Source organism: Bubalus bubalis, chromosome 4, assembly GCF_019923935.1.
Source record: "Bubalus bubalis isolate 160015118507 breed Murrah chromosome 4, NDDB_SH_1, whole genome shotgun sequence".
Lineage (NCBI taxonomy): Eukaryota > Metazoa > Chordata > Mammalia > Artiodactyla > Bovidae > Bubalus > Bubalus bubalis.
In genome coordinates, this window is record NC_059160.1 from 12335121 (window position 1) to 12357487 (window position 22367).

The following is a 22367-nucleotide window of genomic DNA, read 5'->3' on the forward strand; positions in this document are numbered from 1 at the left end:
CATTTCAGGAAACTATTCCAAAAAGAAAACCTAGATCACCTGTTAACTCTCATACATTACTGCTGAATTATGAAAACTTAAAGAAACTGTACATTAATCTACTCTCAGAACAATCAGAAGACTAATCACACACGAGCCAAATGAATTATAATATTCTACTTACCATTAAGTAATATTTAATTTTTATATTTTCATATATAGTCTACTACTTGTCTTGGTAAGTACTCTTATTTTCTGAGGCATGCAACATTCATTTCAGTTTTAGCGATTATTGTCTCTCTTCATAAATGGTTAATTAAATTTTAAATACTTGAGTACCCTATGTCAGGCAATAGGATACGACAAACGTAAGAGACAAGTTTCCTGCTAGTCTAGACCTTCCAATGTAAGAGGCAGAGGCATTAACTTACTAGATATTAAAAAGAGAAAACATTTTTATTTGTATTTATAAAGAGAGTACTTCGAGAGCAAGTACTCGATATAAGACCCAATTCTGTGTGCACAAGCTAGTGTTGTCCCCCACCATAGCAGGCTACCCTGAGCACTGAGATCATGGGCATGGAGCTCTAGTGTTAGAATACCCGAAATGCTCAAGACCGCAAGAGTGTACAGAAAGTGCTAAAGGCAAACTTGGAAATGCAGGATACAGACTGGAGGCAAGGAGGCTCAGAACTTTAATAACAGTGCGCTACGAGATTTAAACTTATTTACTTAAATGTGTTTATTCAACCAGAGTTTAGAGCCTCTGGAAAGTGTATCACTTACAGTAGACCACTGCAGCTGAAACTTGGAATTTACATTGTACAGGATAAGGTAGTTTACAGTACTTAATAGTAAACAAAATGTTTTCTCTCAACTGGTATAGCCAGAAACTGTCACTAGAGGTTAACCAAGACCGTAGCATAATCACTCTACATTGTTACTTAAATTTTAATTTATAATCTACATAAAGATTGTTTCTATGATATCCACAAGTGTTTTAACGTATAAAAGACTTGTAAACCTTTTCTCCAGAAAACTCAAACCAAAGTAATTTATTCATGTCTTTCTCTACTGCCTCCATCCTATTTCATTCAAGCTGTCACGATCTCCCTCTGGATTTCTGCAGTAAACCTACTAGCTGTTTCCACACATCTAATCTTATTACCCCTGTACAATGTGTATTACACTCTGTCCAAATACAGTCAGAATATTTTAACATCAATTTAATCAATTCTATGGTATGCCCACTTCATTGATTCTTAGAAATGTCATTTTCCACATTTTTAACATCTGTGAAATTAGAGTGCATCATACAACTGGAATCTTAGACTCAGTGAAGTAGTGTATGTCATAATCCTGTTTAAAACTCTCTACTAGCTTTCTGCAGCCTTTAGGATAAAGGTGGAAAACCCCCACTACCTACGAGGTCCTACACAATACAACCCTTGCCCACTCTCAGAGCCTTCTTTCTTGTCACTCTCATGCTTCCTTTCTCAAGCATGCCATGCCTCTTCCCATTCAGGTCCCTCACACATGCTTCCTTCTATACAGGATGCTCTCCCATGGGCCTTTTATGCCCGGTTAACGTCCAGTCATTCACACAGGGACAGCACTGTTGACTGCCCCCTACTCTAGGTTAAATCATCCCCTCCTGCCTATCTGTACAGTGACATGAACTATCTATATGCCTCTTTCAGAGCTTAGTCACAAGTAATACTATAGTGAGGCTTATTCTAAAAGCAGTGACAAAATGCCTTTTCAGTGTTCTATCTTTAGCATCTGACAACCTAGCATTGTTCACTGCCATGTGTTAAATGAATTCATGAATGTGCTTTCCAAAAACTAAAGTGTGTGTACATTCTTCACAAGTAGTTAGCATTTCCTCAGGAATAAAAGAAATTCTTATGACTTAAAAGAAAGGTAAGGATTAAATTTGGGCCTCTTGAGACTCAGTAACTTAACACAACTCAAACACTATGACCAATCTGCAAAGGTCAAGGCTGCCACCATTTTGATTTTTAAAAGGATTTGTTAAAAGCCATTGTAAAAAGTCTGCCAACTACTCATTTATAGGAAAATATAAAGGGGGGAGGGGGCGCTAGTAACGAAACAGGGACTTCTTCCTCAACAAAAATCTACAACCAATTTTCTTCTACAGAATAAATACACTGATTGCAACTTTTATCTAATTTTGCCTCAAAGTCATCTATACTGTAAATGGACACTATTTTATGTGTCTATTATAGATTTTTATCCTCCCTGAAAGCTATTGATGACTCATTTTAAGGGAACCTTCTTTAACATTAGAAATATGAGTACAGGACTTCCCTGGTGGTCTAGAGGTTAACTTGGAATGCAGGGGACATTGGTTTGATTCCTGGTTCAGGAAGATTTCTACATCCTGAGAAGCAACTAAGCCCATAAGCCACAATTACTGAGAGCACCTGCAACAACTACTGAGCCAGCACCTGATAACTACTAAAGCCCTCAGGCCCTAGAGCCTGTGCTCTGCAACACGAGAAGCCACCACGATGAGAAGCCCACACACCATCAAGTAGCCCCCACCTGCTGCAACTAGAAAAAAGCTCATGTGCAGCAATGTAACACTCACCACACCCCCAAATTAATATAGATTAAATTTTAAAAAAACTATGAATACATATTACCAACTCAGTAGGGGAAAAGTCCAACCAAGTAATTTGGTGTTTATTTCAAACAATCTGTTAACTTGTTCTATCTATAAGACTTCTTAATCTAGGACAATTTCACATCTCAGAGAACTACACTATTTTAGCACTCACAAGAATTTGTAAAACAACGTAAAAGAGATCAAAACTAACAGAAGCACACGGACCATAAGCACACCTGGGGCTTCTTAATTAGTATTTGTCAAGTGTTTGCTATTTGCACTAACTGGTTGTTTTACTTCTGTTCCCATTCTCAGAAAACTCATGAGATACAGAAATTTAGAGTCTCCCTCAAATTCACGAGAAGCAAAAGCACAAATTAAATGAAGATTTGATTCATAGCTCATGTTCCATTCACTAAACTAGACAAACATATCTTAATTTTTATATAGCTCCTAGAACATTTTTCTTCTCAGAAGAGCCATGTTGATATTTGTTATTAACTAGGAATCATTGAAAAGAACTAGGCACTTTACTAAATTAAAACTACAGTTGAAGGTAAAATAAAAGGAGTATATATTGTTTAAATACTATCATTTGTCAAATATAACAAAAAAGAAGTAAACTCACAGATACAGAGAACACACTTGTGGTTACCACCGGGGGAGGGGGCCGGTACGGCGTGGGGGGTGGGGTGGGAAGTACAAACTGCTGCATATATGACAGGCTATACAGATGTGTTGTACAACACAGGAAATACAGCCAATATTTTGTAATAACTGTAAATGGACTGTAACCTTTAAAAGTTATATAAAAAAGAGAGACTTGGACACTTAAAAAAAACACTGCTAAGTGACAATCAAATTATCATGAAGTCAATGGTAAAATTTATTTTTTATTTTATTTTTTGGCCACACCGTGCAGCATGTGAGATCTTAGTTCCCTGAGCAGGGACTGAACTCAAGGCCCCTGCATTAGGAGCAGAGTCTTAACCACCAGGGAAGTCCTTATTTCTAACTGTAAGTATCAAAGAAAATTTCGAGCAGATTAACACAGCTGTTGCTTTTTGGCATCTTTTTCTCCAATACTATCAAACTGGGTATTTCTGGGGGCTTGCTACACTATCCCTACTGCAACCCTCATTACCTTCGGTGTAAATGAGAGCTGATGCAGCTAACCCACTCTATTCGTTTCATTCATTTCTTTCCACCTACATAAAATTGTTTTGACAGGCTAAATGAACAAAACCAAGGATCACTGTCACATGGCCTCCCATAACATGCACAGTTCCAGGCAGCTGGGGGTGGAGGTGGGGAGCCTAACAACAAGTCAAACAACCGTTCATCTCAGTGCCGTCCAAATAACAGTGCTCAGGAGATTATTTGCTGATGCAATTTCTTCTTGGGTGAGAAATGCAATGTAGAATGACCTACAGCAATTTGACTCTCCAGTTCCTTGCTCTGTATATTTTAAACATCCTCTGGAAGCATTTTCTCATTCCCTAAATGTCAGTATTCTTTAAAACAGCAATCCTATGCCTTCCTATTGATTATTTTATCAGCCCCAGAAACAAACCTTCCAAACAAATTGCTTAACTGAAACAGTGAGCTTGATTCTCATAAAATCAAATCAGAAATATTTCCTTTATTAATTAACATCTGTACCCCCAGAAAATTTGACACTTGAGACTTATTAACATTTAAACTTCTATGCATTTTATTTTTAGCAATATTCAAAATTTTACTACTAAAATAAGAACACATATGATAAGTCTACACATCAAAATATGGGTGGAGAGCAGTGTCTGGAGCTCCTTGATTAGAGTATGTGAGGTCAATGCTGGAGTCCTCCCTGTTTATCACTGTCTGCACCACACTGACTTCGCACAGCCCTGAGCACCTACTCCATCTTTTACAGTGATACGAATTGTTGGGTGTTGGAATATGGAAATAAAAACTTGTCTTCAGGCATAGAGAACAGCAGTTTGAACCACTGTTTGGGCCCATGCAGCACGGGTTCCAGTAAATATTTACCAAAAATTTAAATTATTATTCTGTATTTTGAAAGAAAGTTATCACATAAAGTTATCACGTAAATGACTAAGTCCAGATTCCTCTCTCACACAGGCCTTCATGGTCTAAAATAACAATTCAAAGATAGCATTTGAATTGAAATACTTAACAAAGAAAAGTATTTTGTACTCTTAAAGACTTCTATCTACTAAATACTTTGCTTTTTAACTACAGGTAACATCTTCTTCTTCTTGAAAATCCCCAAATAATCAGACTTGAGGCTTGAGGAAAGGTGGGGAAAATAACTAATAGAAGTAAAATAATGATACTCATGCAAAAACTCTTAACTGTTAACAACAACAACAAAGATTAATAGGGCTTTTAAGGTGTTGTGAAATACCATGTGAAAATTAAACCTGAGTTTTACATGGCCAAATCTACAGAGTAAAGCCATGGTGGCTCAGTGGCCTGCCTGCAATGCAGGAGACATGGGTTTGATCCCTGGGTCGGGAAGATCCCCTGGAGGAGGAAATGATAACCTACTCCAGTATTCTTGTCTACAAAATCTCATGGCTAGAGGAGCCTGGCTGACTATAGTCCATGGAGTCGCAAGAGTCAGACACAACTGAGCGACTAAACAACAAATTCCTTCTACAAGTTTCACTATGATCTTCCAATATGATACCCTTAGGAACAGGGTCTATCCTGTAGAGAAGAGAGTCTATTTGAATTTTCCTCAATAGGTCAATTTTCCTCAATAGGTCAAGTCATCAAAAGAAGAGCAAAAAAGAACCTAGCAGATCTAACTCCTCCTCCACTGTTCCCTTCTCCCTCTGGCTCATCTTTATTTGCATTTTATTTTCTTACAAAACGTTCTCTGTTTCAAAGCAGGAAGAAAAAATAATTCACTTACACAAGAAAGTCTAGAGTGCTCTCTCAAACCAGACTTGTGCTAATTTATTTAGTAGTTCTACCATTAAGCATCCTCCACGTCACCCCAAATCTGGGCCACAAATAAGTAAACGTGGGGCTTAAGATTCTCACCACCCTTCTCTTTTCAGAGGCACAAAACTAAAAGGAAATAAAAAATATCTAAAGCCTGGTACATATAGAAAGCTTTATGTTAAGACTAAAAAATGTAGCAGACACTTGTAACAGCTGAACCACAAAAGAATAAACATATTTAGTCCTATCAGAAAATAGCTATTTTCACTAAATGACTTACAATATCTATTGTTTATAATACAGCAAAATTCAGAACACTACCTAGTCTCATAAATAGGTTTCATTGAGATAAATTAGATTTATCTGAATGTGAATGCAGTTAACTGAGAGGGCTAAATTCCAATGGTTATAGGGTAGGAACTTATTCTAAAACTTTCTAAGCAAAGAAAAGAAGAAGGCCAAGGGGAGACAAAGAGAGTTGAAGGTGGATGCAAAGATCAAAAAACTCTTGATTATTTACAGGAAGAAAATTTTACACTTCAGAGACAAAAGTTACTCTGCAATGGATACCGAAAACAAAGTCCAAATGAAATAGGGTTGATGAATGGTCACCAAGGGAGAGACCAACGAAACAAAACTTAGTGGGTCATCCTGGTAAGAACTGGCCAGCATTGGGAACTTAAATGTGGTGGGTACACATCACAAAACAGCAAGAGTTTCATCACAGAATTCAGAGTCTGATATCCGAACTGTTTTGTTTTGTTCAGGAAAGAAGTCAATAAAGTAAAGTCCAGCATATAAGAACATAGGCTTCCCTGATGGCTCAGTGATGAAGAACCACCTGCCAATGCAGGAAACTCGGGTTCCATCCCTGCGTTGGGAAGATCCCCTGGAGAAGGAAATGTCAACCCCCTCCAGTATTATTACCTGGTAGATCCCATGGACAGAGGAGCCTGGTACAGTCCATGGGGTCACAAAGAGCCAGACACGACTAAACATGTAAAAATACAATGCATGAGCTTTTCTGTGTGCCTGACAAGATATTAATCCAAGAAAATTAGAACAAAGCCAAAAAACTTTTCATTAAAAAAAAGGAGAGAAGACTCTTTAACACAGCCATTTATATGAACTTTAAATACTTATATACCCTCTTTTTTTCTAAAATCCTCTCATTAGCTCAGCCTTCACCTCTCTCTTTACCATACCCACTTCAGGGGCAGTGAATACATACTTAACTTTACAAGGAAACTCAAAAGTACAGACAGCAGTAAGATTTGAAGAGTAAGGAATGAAAAACAAACCCAGAAAGCCTGATTTGCACAAGTACATCCATCTTTAGAGCTTTATATTGAAAAGGAATACTTGATATCCTCATGCTTATCAAGGTCAGGACTATTTTAATGTACTGTTTTACCAATTCTGGAATACAAATTATTATTTACAAATGTCTACTGGACATTTTACGGTCAAAAATTCGATGTATCTCCTACTCTACAAAGTTTCTTCCACAAATCAGCTTATCCACTTCAATTTCCTTGTTTCTCTTTGTCTTTCCAAGTAGTAAAGGTGGAATCTCCTTTAATCTCTGAAATTTCATCATTTTCCACATTTCATTTACATTACTGCAACCCAGTAAAAGGTATAACTATGCCCTATCAAAAAATCTATCGCCTATTTACGCTTTTATCACCTCATTCTATCCTTCAGATTCGTATGTTCTCCAAAATACTTTTTAATCACACCAAGTCCCCTGCTCTGAAATAGTGAGTGTAAAATTAGCCAGTCAATTTTGCCTCATTACAAGAATCCTCTGGGGTAGCCAAGGATTCTCAGGCACTGCCCTCACCCTAGTGAATCAATCAACAGGGGAAAGAATTTCTTACAACCACTAAGTTTGGGAAACCCTCGGGTACATCAAATCCATGTTCCAAAGCCACTCAGATCCAACTTTTCTTCTACACTTTCCAAAACAATCCATACAGGTAGGAACGAATACTGTAATCCACACAGCATACTCATCTCTTCTTCTGCACTCCTGTAACTAAAGAAACTGCCATGAGTTTCCTTGCTGTAAAATGCAAACATCATCCTTCTTGACTAAGTTATTCTGAGGAATTGACATACTGCATGCAAACTTTTAAAACTGTGAAAATCATTACACAAAAGAACAGAATTTTTATGTCAGATACTCCATTCATAGGGATTTATTCGATATATATTCATGAATACAATTCACAGTTGGACAATTTTACACTGCAGTGGAATAGACTACTGAAGAAGTCATCCGGACAAGTTAGCATTTTCTTAATTTGGGACTGCAAGACATATCAAGAATGGGTAAAACAATTTTGGAATCTGAAGTCAAGTGGACCTTAAGAAGCATCACAATGAACAAAGCTAGTGGAGGCGACGGAATTGAATTCCAGTTGAGCTATTTCAAATCCTAAAAGATGATGCTGTTCAAGTGCTGCAGTCAATATGCCAGCAAATTTGGAAAACTCAGCAGTGGCCACAGGACTGGAAAAAGTCAGTTTTCATTCCAATCCCAAAGAAAGGCAATGCCAAAGAATGTTCCAACTACCACACAATTGCACTCATCTCACACACTAGCAAAATAATGTTCAAAATTCTCCAAGCTAGGCTTCAACAGTACATGAACTGTGAACTTCCAGAGGTTCAAGCTGGTTTTAGAAAAGGCAGAGGAACCAGAGATCAAATTGCCAACATCCATTGGATCATCAAAAAAGCAAGAGAGTTTCAGAAAAATATCTACTACTGCTTTATTAACTACACCAAAGCCTTTGACTGTGTGGATCACAACAAACTGTGGATTATTCTTCAAGAGATGGGAATACCAGACCAACTGACCTACCTCCTGAGAAATCTACATGCAGGTCAAGAAGCAACAGTGAGAAGTGGACATGGAACAACAGACTGGTTCAAAATTGGGAAAGGAGTATGTTAAAGCTGTATAATGTCAACCTGCTTATTTAACTTACATGCAGAGTATGTCATGTGAAATGCCGGGCTGGATGAAGCACAAGCAGGAATCAAGATTGCCAGAAGAAATATCAATAACCTCCGATATGCAGATGACACCACCCTTATGGCAAAAAGTAAGGAGAACTAAAGAGTCTCTTGATGAAAGTAAAAAGGAGAGTGAAAAAGTTGGCTTAAAAGTCAACATTCAAAAAAAAAAAAGTTAACATTCAGAAAACTAAGATCACGGCATCTGGTCCCATCACTTCACAGCAAACAGATGGGGAAACAATGGAAACAGTGATAAAGACTTTATTTTGGGGGGCTCCAAAATCACTGCAGATGGTGACTGCAGCCATGAAATTAAAAGATGCTTGCTCCTTGGAAGAAAAGCTATGACCAACCTACACAGCATATTAAAAGGTCTAGTCAAAGCTATGGTTTTTCCAGTAGTCATGTATGATGTGAAGGTTGGACTATAAAGAAAGCTGAGCATTGGAGAATTGATGCTTTTGAACTGGAGCGTTGGAGAAGACTCTTGAGAGTCCCTTGGACTGCAAGGAGTTCAAACCAGTCCATCCTAAAGGAAATCAGTCCTGAATATTCACTAGAAGGACTGATGCTGAAGCCGAAACTCCATCCAATATTTTGGCCACCTGATGTGAAGAACTGACTCATTGGAAAAGACTCTGATGCTGGGAAAGACTGATGGCAGGAGGAGAAGGGGATGACAGAGGATGAGATGGTTGGATGACATCACTGACTCAATGGACATGAGTTTGAACAAGCTCCAGGAGTTGGTGAAGGACAGGGAAACCTGGCATACTGCAGTCATGGGGTCATGAAGAGTAAGACACGACTGAGCGACTGAAGTGAACTGAAAAGAATTCTGTGCTCCGACTTAGAGAATGAATTACAAATTTATATACATATGAAAGTGAAAATGTTAGTCATTCAGTTGTGTTGGACTCTTGCTGACCCCATGAACTGTAGCCCACCAGACTCCCCTATCCATGGAATTCTCCAGACAAAAATACTGGAATGGGTTGCCATTTCCTTCTCTAGGGGATCTTCCTGATCCAGGGATCAAACCCAGGTCTCCTGCATTGCAGGCAGATTCTTTACTGTCTGAGCCATGGGTTTCCCAAGTTATATATGTATATTCTGGTTCAACTAGTTGAACAAAAGATTTAAGGCGGTTTGCTTTTTTAATTAACTACATTAGCAACCAGATGATAACCTAAGTGGCAGTTTATAAATTCAAGTCATTGTTAATTTTGTTAATAAATTAAGTTTGGCTGTAAGCGGGTTGGCATGCCCTAAAATGTCAGCACATTTCCCAATTAGTTACTCTGAATTCCTTTAGCAGCTAAAGGGAGTATTTCTGCAGTTATCATTTGTAATTAAAAAGACATTCTCATAGGAATAAAGTATTTATAAAGGAAAACTGCATTATAACTGCAAAATAAACAATTTGATTTCAGTTTAATTTGCAAAACTGAAAGTATATTTTGATTTTATAGTTGTATAAGATCTATAAAACACAAGGAATATATATTGTTTTCTACTTACACAAATAATATGTTAACAATTTAAGTTAACTTCAAACCCATTAGGAGGCTACCATAAAAACAAAAAACAAAAACAACTTAGAAATTCAAATGTTAGCAAAAATACAGAGAAACTGGAACCTTTGGGCATTATTGATAGAAATATAAAATGGTATAGCCACTGTGGAAAAGTCTGGCAAATTTACTCAAAAATCTAAACAGAATTAGCATATAATCCAGCAATTCCACCTCTAGGTTTATACCCAAAGAAACTGAAGCTGAGCCTCACACAGATAACAACTTTTATACCACTGTTCATTGCAACAGTATTCACAGTAGACATAGTGTGGAAACAACCCAACTGCCCAACAACAGATGAATGGAAAACAAAACCTGGTAAATATGTAAAATGGAATACTATTGAACCAAATAAAACTGTCATATTTGTCAGTCATAATGACTGAATACAGTAGTATGAGTCAATCTTATGTATGACTGAATTATTTTCCTTTTCATGTCTTCTCCCAGCAGTGTGGAAGGTACCTTATTTCATTCTATCAGTTTCCTTTACTTGTCCAACAACACTCTTTGCCTTACATCTAGAGTCAGGCTCTCTGGAGTGCCTCACAATAGTTTAAACCATGTTTACCACCTTCCTTACCTCTTCTTGCTACAGTTATCTGGAAATTGATTAGTGCTTCCTTTTTGATTCCATAGACTATTCATCACAAATTCCCTTTACAGCCATGCTTACATTTTTAACAACTTCATTTATATTGTCAGTCATTATAAAATAGCTTCAATTCTTGATGCCTTAAGTCCTATTTCAATACTCTAGTTCCTTTAAATAGTACACGCCATGGTCTTCTGGGAGTCTGACTTTGGATCTTTAGTATTAATAAATAACTATATTTCTCCACATGGACATTTATAAGCTGCCCTTTTTCCCAATCTTTAAAGTTCAATTATTTTGCTAGAGTCTTTGTCTAAGATGTGTATTTGTTGGTTTTTGATGAGAATGAAGTAATGAGTTCTTTCTTTCTGTATGCAAAGAACTTTTTTAACTCAGAAAAATCATCTTCTAGGGTATCAATTATCGGTCCCTTTAGAAACTCAAACTATCCATAAATTGTTTCTCTCTTCTTTGAATTCACTTCTCATTATTATTGACTTTCTGTGGCATCTGCTTTTTTTTTAAAATGATATTCAATGTAGATTTAAATTCTGCTATTGTTGTCTTGAATTGTCTTCTCAAACCCTCCTTAAAGTAGTCTTATCTTCTTTCTCTCATGCCAGAAATCCAAGTTTCCATGCATCTTACTGAATACATTAGCATTTTAATTTATACTTTTGGATCCTGCATGATTCTTCCGAATTCTCTTCTTATACCCATGCTTTTTTCTTTTGGCTCTTTCTTGAACGAAGATCGATCTTCCAAACTTGCGTTTATAGCCCCACTGTGAGCCACACATATGGAAGGCAGGTTACTGGGTGGGATAAAAAAAATTGACAGCCATGCAGCAGGAAACCTGAATGCTAGAGAAAAGCTCGATGATTTTATATTTTTTCTCTTTAAAATATTAAAAACTCATTGCCAAATTACAAGGTGATCAAAAAAGATGAAGCCAAAAATGTGGGGCGGGAGGGGAGAGGCGGGAGAGAGAAAAAGATTTAGAACTGTCAGTTCAGTTCAGTCACTTAGTCGTTGTGTCCGACCCCATGGACTGCAGCACGCCAGGACTCCCTGTCCATCACCAACTCCCAGAGTTTATTCAAACTCATGTCCATTGAGTCGGTGATGCCATCCAACCATCTCATCCTCTGTCGTCCCCTTCTCCTTCCGCCTTTAATCTTTCCCAGCATCAGGGTAACTTTTCAAATGAGTCAGTTCTTCGCATCAGGTGGCCAAAGTACTGGAGTTTCAGCTTCAGCATCAGTCCTTTCACCATACAAATAAATATGCCCCAGAAAAAAAAAAGAGAGAGAGAGAGAATAGGAAAAAAAAAAACAGGAGTAAAAATCAGCACATTCCCCAAAGCAGGAAAACCTTTACAAGGGTCCATTAACAAACAGCCCAACACAAAGGATGGCACAGAAAAGGTAAAAACAAAAAGGATGCTCATGAGAACCAATTATTCCAAGTTAACAGAGGCTGATAACAAATTTTTAAAGGATTTACATGAGTGATATTATGGTTTTAGGATTCTTTCCATAATCTTTTCTAAAGGAAATCAACCATTTTTTCTTAGTATGACAGTAACCTTATTTTTATCCTAAATTTACTATTTAGTTCTCTTGTACATGTCTCATTTTAACAGACAACAGGGAGACCAATATAATAACACATTGTCCTTCATTTCATCGATTTTTCAGGTCATCCAATTTTGCTAAGCTCTGCCTTAAATAGTTCTTTCATAGACAGCTGACAATCTGGTACCTCAATGATTCTAAAAACCACAAAGAAAAGGTCTGATTTGTTCCTCATGACACAGCCCTTTAATCACTTGGCAACTGCCATCATTGCTAGACCCCAGAGATTGTATTCTTTAGATGGAGAGGGCTGGCTGTGCTCCACTGCTTCAAGTTTATCCCTTAGCAGTAGGAGGATGACACAAAAGTGTCTTGGCCTTATTTCTTAATTACAGTAGCTACAATGTATTACTCACCAAGAACTAGTTACCATACTAAAGAGTCCATATGTAGTCCCATTTATTCTGTGTATCAACCCTTTTAGGGAAATGCTATCATTATCTTCATCTTACAAATGAAGAAAACAGAGGCTTTTAATGACCTAGCTGGAATCTGAATCCAAATCATGTCTCTTTTCCTCAGTTCAGTTCAGTCGCTCAGTCGTGTCCTACTCTTTGCGACCCCATGAATCGCAGCACGCCAGGCCTCCCTGTCCATCCCCAACTCCCGGAGTTCACTCAGACTCGCATCCATCGAGTCAGTGATGCCATCCAGCCAGTCTTTTCCTCAGACTTCCGTAAAAACTCCACAAGGACAGAAAAGTCACAGAAAAATGGTTACCATTTTTAAAAGATGAATATATATTTGTGCAAAGGTCTGGAGAACTGGAAGCACATGAAAATGCAAAAAATACATGGTTGCCTCCGGGAAAAGCAGTGAAAGCAGGACGACACAGACAAGGAGAAACTTTCAGGTTCTGTTGTAAACATGTGCATACAGCTTTATTATTAAACAATTCAAATTTATTCCTAATTGCATGGTTTTCTCTTACAAGAATCACAGATTACAAAAATAATAAGAATAAAAAAGTCTTATTAACCAGAAGTAAAATTACTATGGTTCTGTGCTAAGCTCTTTCACCTTTGTATCTTTGCTCTTCCTCAGCCTGTAACAAGTGTATTTCCCTCCCCACCTTCACGTGGCTAATTTCTTCCGCCAGAAAACATCCTTGACAAACTCTTGCACTTTGACGGGGAGGTAGGAAGTAGCAGTGCTTCGGATTTACTCAGATGGTTAAGAAAGTTCCTGTTCTTAGGAAGACAGACAGTTCAGTATAATGGGAAATCCCACAGTTCTTCTCTTCCATTGTGTGGACTCTGGCTACAAGTCTGAGTAAAATCAAACTGCTATTCCCAACTGAAGCCCAGAAGTGGGATATTATGACGCATATTTAAACCTGGACTAACAAACGATTTTTGAGCCCCAAAAAATAAAGTCTGACACTGTTTCCACTGTTTCCCCATCTATTTCCCATGAAGTGGTAAGACCAGATGCCATGATCTTCGTTTTCTGAATGTTGAGCTTTAAGCCAACCTTTACACTCTCCACTTTCACTTTCATCAAGAGGCTTCTTAGTTCCTCTTCACTTTCTGCCATAAGGAGGGTGTCATCTGTATATCTGAGGTTATTGATATTTCTCCCAGCAATCTTGAGTCCAGCTTGTGCTTCATCCAGCCCAGCATTTCTCATGATGTACTCTGCATAGAAGTTAAATAAGCAGGGTGACAATATACAGCCTTGACGTATTCCTTTTCCTATTTGGAACCAGTCTGTTGTTCCATGTCCAGTTCTAACTGTTGCTTCCTGACCTGCATATAGGTTTCTCAAGAGGCAGGTCAGGTGGTCTGGTATTCCCATCTCTTTCAGAATTTTCCATAGTTTACTGTGAGCCACACAGTCAAAGGCTTTGGCATAGTCAATAAAGCAGAAATAGATGTTCTTCTGGAACTCTCTTCCTTTTTCCATGATCCAGCAGATGTTGGCAATTTGATCTCTGGTTCCTCTGCCTTTTCTAAAACCAGCTTGAACATCTGGAAGTTGACGGTTCACATATTGCTGAAGCCTGGCTTGGAGAATTTTGAACATTACTTTACTAGCGTGTGAGATGAGTGCAATTGTGCGGTAGTTTGAGCATTCTTTGGCATTGCCTTTCTTTGGGATTGGAATGAAAACCGACCTTTTCCAGTCCTGTGGTCACTGCTGAGTCTTCCAAATTTGCTGACCTATTGAGTGCAGCACTTTCACAGCATCATCTTTTAGGATTTGAAATAGCTCAACTGGAATTCCATCACCTCCACTAGCTTTGTTTGTAGTGATGCTTTCTAAGGCCCACTTGACTTCACATTCCAGGATGTCTGGCTCTAGGTGAGTGATCACACCATTGTGATTGTCTTGGTCATGAAGACCTTTTTTGTACAGTTCTTCTGTGTATTCCTGCCACCTCTTCTTAATATCTACTGCTTCTGTTAGGTCCATACCATTTCTGTCCTTTATTGAGCCCATCTTTGCATGAAATGTTCCCTTGGTATCTCTAATTACCTTGAAGAGATCTCTATAGTCTTTTCCATTCTGTTGTTTTCCTGTATTTCTTTGCATTGATCGCTGAGGAAGGCTTTCTTATCTCTTCTTGCTATTCTCTGGAACTCTGCATTCAGAGTTTTTTTTTGGGGGTGGGGAGAGCCTCCAAAATCACTGCAGATGGTGACTGCAGCCATGAAATTAAAAGACGCCTACTCCTTGGAAGAAAAGTTATGACCAACCTAGATAGCATATTCAAAAGCAGAGACATTACTTTGCCAACAAAGGTCTGTCTAGACAAAGCTATGGCTTTTCCAGTAGTCATGTATGGATGTGAGAGTTGGACTGTGAAGAAGGCTGAGCGCCAAAGAATGGATGCTTTTGAACTGTGGTGTTGGAGAAGACTCTTGAGAGTCCCTTGGACTGCAAGGAGATCCAACCAGTCCATTCTGAAGGAGATCAGCCCTGGGATTTCTTTGGAAGGAATGATGCTAAAGCTGAAACTCCAGTACTTTGGCCACCTGATGCGAAGAGTTGACTCACTGGAAAAGACTCTGATGCTGGGAGGATGAGATGGCTGGATGGCATCACTGACTCGATGGACGTGAGTCTGAGTGAACTCTGTGAGTTGGTGATGGACAGGGAGGCCTGGCGTGCTGCGACTCATGGGGTCGCAAAGAGTAGGACACGACTAAGCAACTGAACTGAACTGAACTGAACAAATGATTCCTGTATCACCACACGTATAAAAATACAAAGACTAAAAACAGCCAACACTCTTGCAATTTAAAATTAGAAATGGAGAGAAAATTATCAGGAAAGGACATATTAGTCATTTTAATGTGTGTTAGCTGCTCAGTCGTATACAACTCTTTGCAATGCCAAAGACTGTAGCCTGCCAGGCTCCTCTGTCCATGGGATTTCCCAAGCAAGAATACTGGAGTGGATTGCCATTTCCTTCTCCAGGGGCTCTTCCCAACCCAGGGATCCAACCCGGGTCTCCTGCACTGCAGACAGATTCTTTATCATCTGAGCCATCAGGGAAGCCCAATCATATTAATAGTTAATGTTATATACTTTAGTACAGTGTTCTGTGCTAAATAAGCTACAGACCAGTTTATCTGCCCCACTCAATATTTTTCACAAAGTAAATAATAAATACCTAAAAACTAAAATGGCTGACCATTTTATGACAAGTTATGATGACAGAGTGATCAAGAAATGCAAGAAGACAAAGTGGTTGTCTGAGGAGGTCTTAAAAGAGCTAAGAAGAGAAGCAAAAGGCAAAGGAGAAAGGGAAAGATATACTCAACTGAAGGCAGAATTCCAGCAAATAGCAAGGAGAGATAAGAAAGCCTTCTCAAGTGACCAACACAAAGAAAGAAAACAATGGAATGAGAAAGACTAGAGATCTCTTTAAGAAAATCGGAGATACCAAGGGAACAAACATTTCATACAAAGATAGGCGCAACAAAGGACAAAAACAGAAGGATCTAACAGAAGTAGAAGAGATTTTGAAAAGATGGCAAGAATACACTAAAGAACTATACAAAAAAGCTCTTAATGATCCACTTAACCACAATGGTGTGATCACTCACCTACAGCCAGACATCCTTGAGTGTGAAGTCACGTGGGCTTTAGGAAGCATCACTACGAACAAAACTAGTGGAGGTGATGGAATTCCAGCTGAGCTATTTCAAATCTTAAAAGATGATGCTATTCAAGTGCTGCACTCAATATGCCAGCAAATTTGGAAAACTCAGCAGTGGCCACAGGACTGGAAAAGATCAGTTTTCATTCCAATCCCAAAGAAAGGCAATGCCAAAGAATGTACAATTGCACTCATTTCACATGTCAGCAAGATTATGCTCAAAATCCTTCAGGCCAGACTTCAACAGTACATGAACCGAGAACTTCCAGATGTACCAGCTGGTTTTAGAAAAGGCAGAGGAATCAGAGATGAAATTGCCAACATATGCTGCATCACAGAAAAAGCAAGGGAATTCCAAAAAAATATCTGCTTCATTGACTATGCTAAAAGCCTTTGAGTGTGTGGATCACAACAAACTGTGGAATATTCTTCAAGAGATGAGAATACCATACCATATTGCTTTCCTCCTGAAAAACCTGTATGCAGGACAAAAAGCAACAGTTAAAACTGGACATGGAACAACAGAGTGGTTCCAAACTGGGAAAGAATATGTCAAGGCTGTATACTGTCATCCTGCTTATTTATGTACTCTTCTATGCAGAGTACATCATGTGAAATGCCAGGCTGGATGAATCACAAGCTGGAATCAAGATTGCTGGGATAAATATCAATAACCCCAGATATGCAGATGACAATACCCATATGGCAGAAAGCAAAGAACTAAAGAGCCTCTTGATCAAAGTGAAAGAGGAGAGTGAAAAAGTTGGCCTAAAACTCAACATTCAAAAAACTAAGATCATAGTATCCATTTCTATCACTTCATGGCAAACAGATGGGGAAAATGTGGAATTAAGAGATGCTTGGAAGAATAGCTATGACAAACCTAGACAGTGTATTAAAATGCAGAGACACTACTTTACCAACAAAAGTCTGTATAGTCAAAGCTATGGTTTTTCCAGTAGTCATGTATGGATGTGAGAGCTGGACCATAAAGATGACTGAGTGCCAAAGAACTGACGCTTTCGAACTGTGGTGTTGGAGAAGACTCTTGAGAGTCCCTTGGACAACAAGATCAAACCAGTCAATCCTAAAAGAAATTAACCCTGAATATTCATTGGAAGGACTAATGCTGAAGCTCCAGTACTTTGACTACCTGATGCAAAGAGCTGACTCCTTAGAAAAGACCCTGATGCTGGCAAAGACTGAAGGCAGGAGGAGAAGAGGGTGACAGAGGATGAGATGGCTGGATGGCATCATGACATGAGTTTGAGCAAATTCAGGGAAAGAGTGAAGGACAGAAAAGTCTGGCATGCTATAGTTCACAGGGAGGCAAAAAGTTGGACATGACTTAGTGACTGAACACCACCACCACGATGGCTCAGACAATGAAGAATCAGCCTGCAGTGCAGGAGACCCAGGGTTAATCTCTGGGCTGGAGGAATCCTGGGAGAAGGGAATGGCTACCCACTCCAGGATTCTTGCCTGGGAAATTGCATGGACAGAGGAACCTGGCAGGCTACAGTCCATGGGGTTGCAAAGAGTCTGACACGATTGAGCGACTAACACTGCATGCATGAAATGTACTCCCCCTCCTCCTTTTGCTTTTTTCTTTAAAAACAAAAACAAAAACAAAACACCTCTTTCATGCAAAGTACCACCTGGCCAAATATAAACTTGAACCAGAATTACAGAAAAGCACAGATCTAGATTTTGGGTAAATTAAGGACTGTGTTGTACAAAAAGTTCTTACCATATAAGTTTTACAAACAACCAACGTTTATAACAGCATTCTGATATGGCTAAAATTTTGAGTATACACATGAAAATTTCCACTTAAGCCTATTTGTGTAGTAATTGCCTCTTTTTCTTAGTTACAAGAAACATTTTTTAATATGTTTCATAATTAAAAACAATAAAACTCTATTACCGACATTTCTAGATTTCTTTTCCAAGTTTGCAACTTCATTAACAATATACTATGGTATTATGCCATCCACAAAATTTATAATACCCCACCAAGCCTAACAAACAATTTTATGTCCCTTTTTAAAATATTAGCTCTCTATAATTTAAAAAGATCGAAAGATAATCACGTTTCACATCTTAACAGAAGATTTTCTTTAGTTTTCCACTGCAGCTGCAATTCATCACCCTAAACACCACAGTTTGTAAACCTAGCTCTGCTGCTGCTGCTAAGTCGCGTCAGTCATATCCGACTCTTCGCGACCCCATGGACTGTAGAAACCTAGCTCTACTCACCAAATAATATCAAGCAAATAATTTAATCTTTTGGGATTTCTAAATCTTCACCTCTAAAATTAGAAGGACAAGATCAGCCAGTGCCAAAGATGTACTAAAGTTCCATTCCAAAAAAAGAGAGAGAGAAAGGAAGAAAATGAACAGAAGGGAAGAGAAAGAGGGAAGGAAGGGAATGAGGGAGGGAAGGAAGAAAGAAACAGACAAAGTAACATTTAGGCCCTAAACTGGAATCTCCCAAAGTTTTAAAAAAAAATGTTAATACTAAGGTATGGGACATCGAAAGATTTTTGTCACTTTAAAACAGTGATTAGCAGTTTCCTATAAGGCCTCTGTCTCACAGAAAACATTTCCTTCAACTAACTGCTACATGTTCCTTTTAAAGCTCACCACACAGCTTTTAGACAGAGAAAGTGAAGACAGATTCACAGGGAAATATATTAAACATGTTTACTATTCTTAACAAAGAAAAGACAAACAACAAAGAGGATGGCTTAGAAGGCTAAGGGAAAGTCTCCCTACCAACCTTCCCTGTTCACAAAACTTCAGTTTAGAAACCACTTTATCCACAAGCGTTCTGTCTCCTCCTACTTAAAGTTCCTTCCCATCCCTCAAGACTAAGTAGCAGGCATTGTCCACTGCCTACTCACCATTCCCAAACTCCTTCTCCTTGCTAACAGTGTTCACTTACTTGGTTCAAGCATCCATCTTGCAACAGAAGAGAAGCAGGTCCTACCTCCAGTCCATGGAAAGGAATCACGACTGGCCTAAACCAGTCGCAGAGTCCCATTCCCAAGACTTGAATTAGGCATGGGCACATAACCACAACTCTGGCCAGTCAGACAAGAGACAATCTGAAAGAAATGGTTTCTTCTGCTGCTGAATACCGTCCAGGACACATGTGATGCCTGAGACTGGCACCGAGGGGCACTGGCCCGAGAACGGCAAAGATACTGCTGATGACATGACTGAATCAACCTATCTGGAAATGCCCTTTTATGAAAGATTATAAATCTTTATTCACTAAAGCTGGCCTTTTGGCTACTTGCTGCCAGAAACATCCTGAAAACTCTCAGCACTTTCAGAAGACACTTTTATCAAAGTAGATGTATCTAAAAACACTATCACAGGACTTATCACAGACTATTTGCGACTTAGAATGCCTCCTTGATTTTCTCAGTGTATGAGCTGAGAATATAACCTCAATACATGTTCTGTGAATAACTGCGCTGGTGTATGTGTGTAAGGTGTACGTCTGACATATTACAAAACATACCAAGAAAGAGTACCAAATACATTTGGGAAATGTTGGTAAAAACTAAATTAAAAAGGCTTCTTTAATGCAGGACTTCTTATGAATCTACAATACACAATATCCACTCAACTCCCAAATATTAGGAAAAAGCAATTTCAGGCAATGGAAAGTAAAGTGAATATCAACTTGTTTCATAAAAACAACTCGTGGCAGCACAGAAACAGAAGATTTTTATGTATGATTGGGTGGGGAAATATGGTGGGTACATGCAAGGGTTAATGCAGCCAAATGCAGGAGTCAGTCAGATTATCCAAACATCAGGATGAGATGGCGGCCCACGTGAAGGCAATGGGCTGATACATGATCCTCAAACATTAGCTAATCAAGTAGTCTAACAAGGCAAGAATATATGGATTTAAGCAACACGATGAACAAATGCAGAATATTTTCCTCTAATAAATAATAGAGCACATGATCACAGAACTTCAACTTCCTCTAAAGGAGAGATGACAGAAACCAACCATAAGTTATTCTCTGGCCATATGCAATAAACCTAGGATTCTGATTTGCCTAAATGAAAACATCTAAATACCAACATCTAAGTTCCAAAAGATTCCCCAACAGCCCGGTCAGATCACAGTGAGACCCAGAGTAAACAAGCCCCAGCCATTAAACTGCTTATCCGTTTCTCAATGCCTAATTCCAATGCCAGCAAGCACCTTAAGGCTCATCAACTTGAAGAAAACATTTAAAATTAAGGAGCAACTAAACTCAATTAAAAAAATACCTGGGAAAAAGTAGAAGCTAGGAAAAGAGTTGAAAACTTCAAGGAAAAAAGAGAGAAAATTCTCAAATGAGAAAAGCTTGTATACACGATACAAGATGACTTATTATTTTTTTTAAATAAAACCCCTTGGAAGTTAAAAAATATGACAGCAAAAATGAAATGCAATAGCATGGTTAAGCCAAGATTTTCTAAGACGCAAACTAGAGGAAAAAAAAATTAAAATACAAGAGAAAAAAAGACAAGGAAATTAGCAGACCATTGTTTTAGAAGAACCAACATACATATGTAATAACAGGAGTTCAGAAGGAGCAACAGGGAAAATCAGTTCAGTTCAGCTGCTCAGTCATGTCTGACTCTTTGCAACCCCATGAACTGCAACATGCCAGGCTTCCCTGTCCTTTACCAACTTCATGGAAAATAAAGGGTAATAAATAAAGCAACAAAGTAAAAATTATCTGCTGATGGCCAAGGAATTTTCAGACACAAAGAGCCACATGGAAAAATTAGGCCCACACCAAGAAATGGCAACCCACTCCAGTGTTCTTGCCTGGAGAATCCTAGGGATGGGGGAGCCTAGTGGGCTGCCGTCTATGGGGTCACACAGAGTCAGACAAGACTGAAGCGACTTAGCAGCAGCAGCAGCAAGGCACATCACTGAGGACAAGCCGAGAGACCTAAAGTCTTTGCTAGAGAAAAAGTATGTTACAAGGGACAGAGAATCCTACCAGCAGCAGACTTCACAGCAACATTAAAGTTAAAACAAATTATAGATTCTTTAGGAAAACTATTTCCAATCTAGAATTTGGTATCTAAATTGCCAATTAAGGAAGGGAGGAAAAGTGAAGATACTCTCAGAAATGCAAGGTTTCAAAAATATATATATCTCCCAAATACCCTTTCTCAAATATTAAGGTACACTTCAAAAATGAGGGAAGAGACCAAGAGAAAGAAATGGAATTCTGTAAACAGGACCCACCATTAGCTAGAGATAAAAGAATTGAGTGAATGAGCGAAAGGAGACCCCTAACCCGGGCATCAACCTGGAAAGCAAGCAATATGGATTGGTGAACGTTGTTAAGTCTCTAAAAGAGGAATCTCCAAAATGGAAGAATATCTAGAAGATTCAACACACTGACAGAAGATTTAAATAACCAGGCGAAGAACTTTAGGGGGGAAAATGAAATACATAGAAACTAAACAAAAACTCAGACTTTTAACTCCAGAGAAAGCAAAAAGTTGTACAATAAATGAAAACTAATCATATATTACTAGGCTCAACTTTGCAGAGCATTTACATAGTCATAAGGATGTAAACAAAGAGTCAGACACAACTGGGCAACTGAACAAGGATGTAAACACTAAATATTTCAACTTCTTTGCAGGAGATGACAGAAAAGGATACATGACGGATGTGGGAGTAACCCACGGAGAGAATCAAAAAGACGGTATCAAAAATTGAAAAAAAAAAAACAACCTACAACTGCAGTATGTTAAATAGATATATGGAGTAAATATCTAAAGAAATAACTAAAAAAAAAAAAAAAAAAGAACCCTCT

General features: G+C 38.5%; 1 protein-coding gene across 23 annotated transcripts in view; it reads right to left on the bottom strand.

The window, feature by feature from the left end:
- Positions 1-22367, bottom strand: part of WNK1 (WNK lysine deficient protein kinase 1) — a 130056-nt gene that overhangs the window by 76962 nt on the left and 30727 nt on the right. Inside the window, exon 1 of one of the 23 annotated variants that reach the window (XM_044940954.1) lies at positions 19461-19574. The exons of the other annotated variants lie outside the window; for them this stretch is intronic. Coding sequence (XP_044796889.1) covers positions 19461-19559 — 99 coding nt within the window. The 5' untranslated portion in view covers positions 19560-19574. Of the gene's footprint in view, positions 1-19460; positions 19575-22367 lie in introns of those variants that run through there. 23 annotated transcript variants of the gene reach the window in all.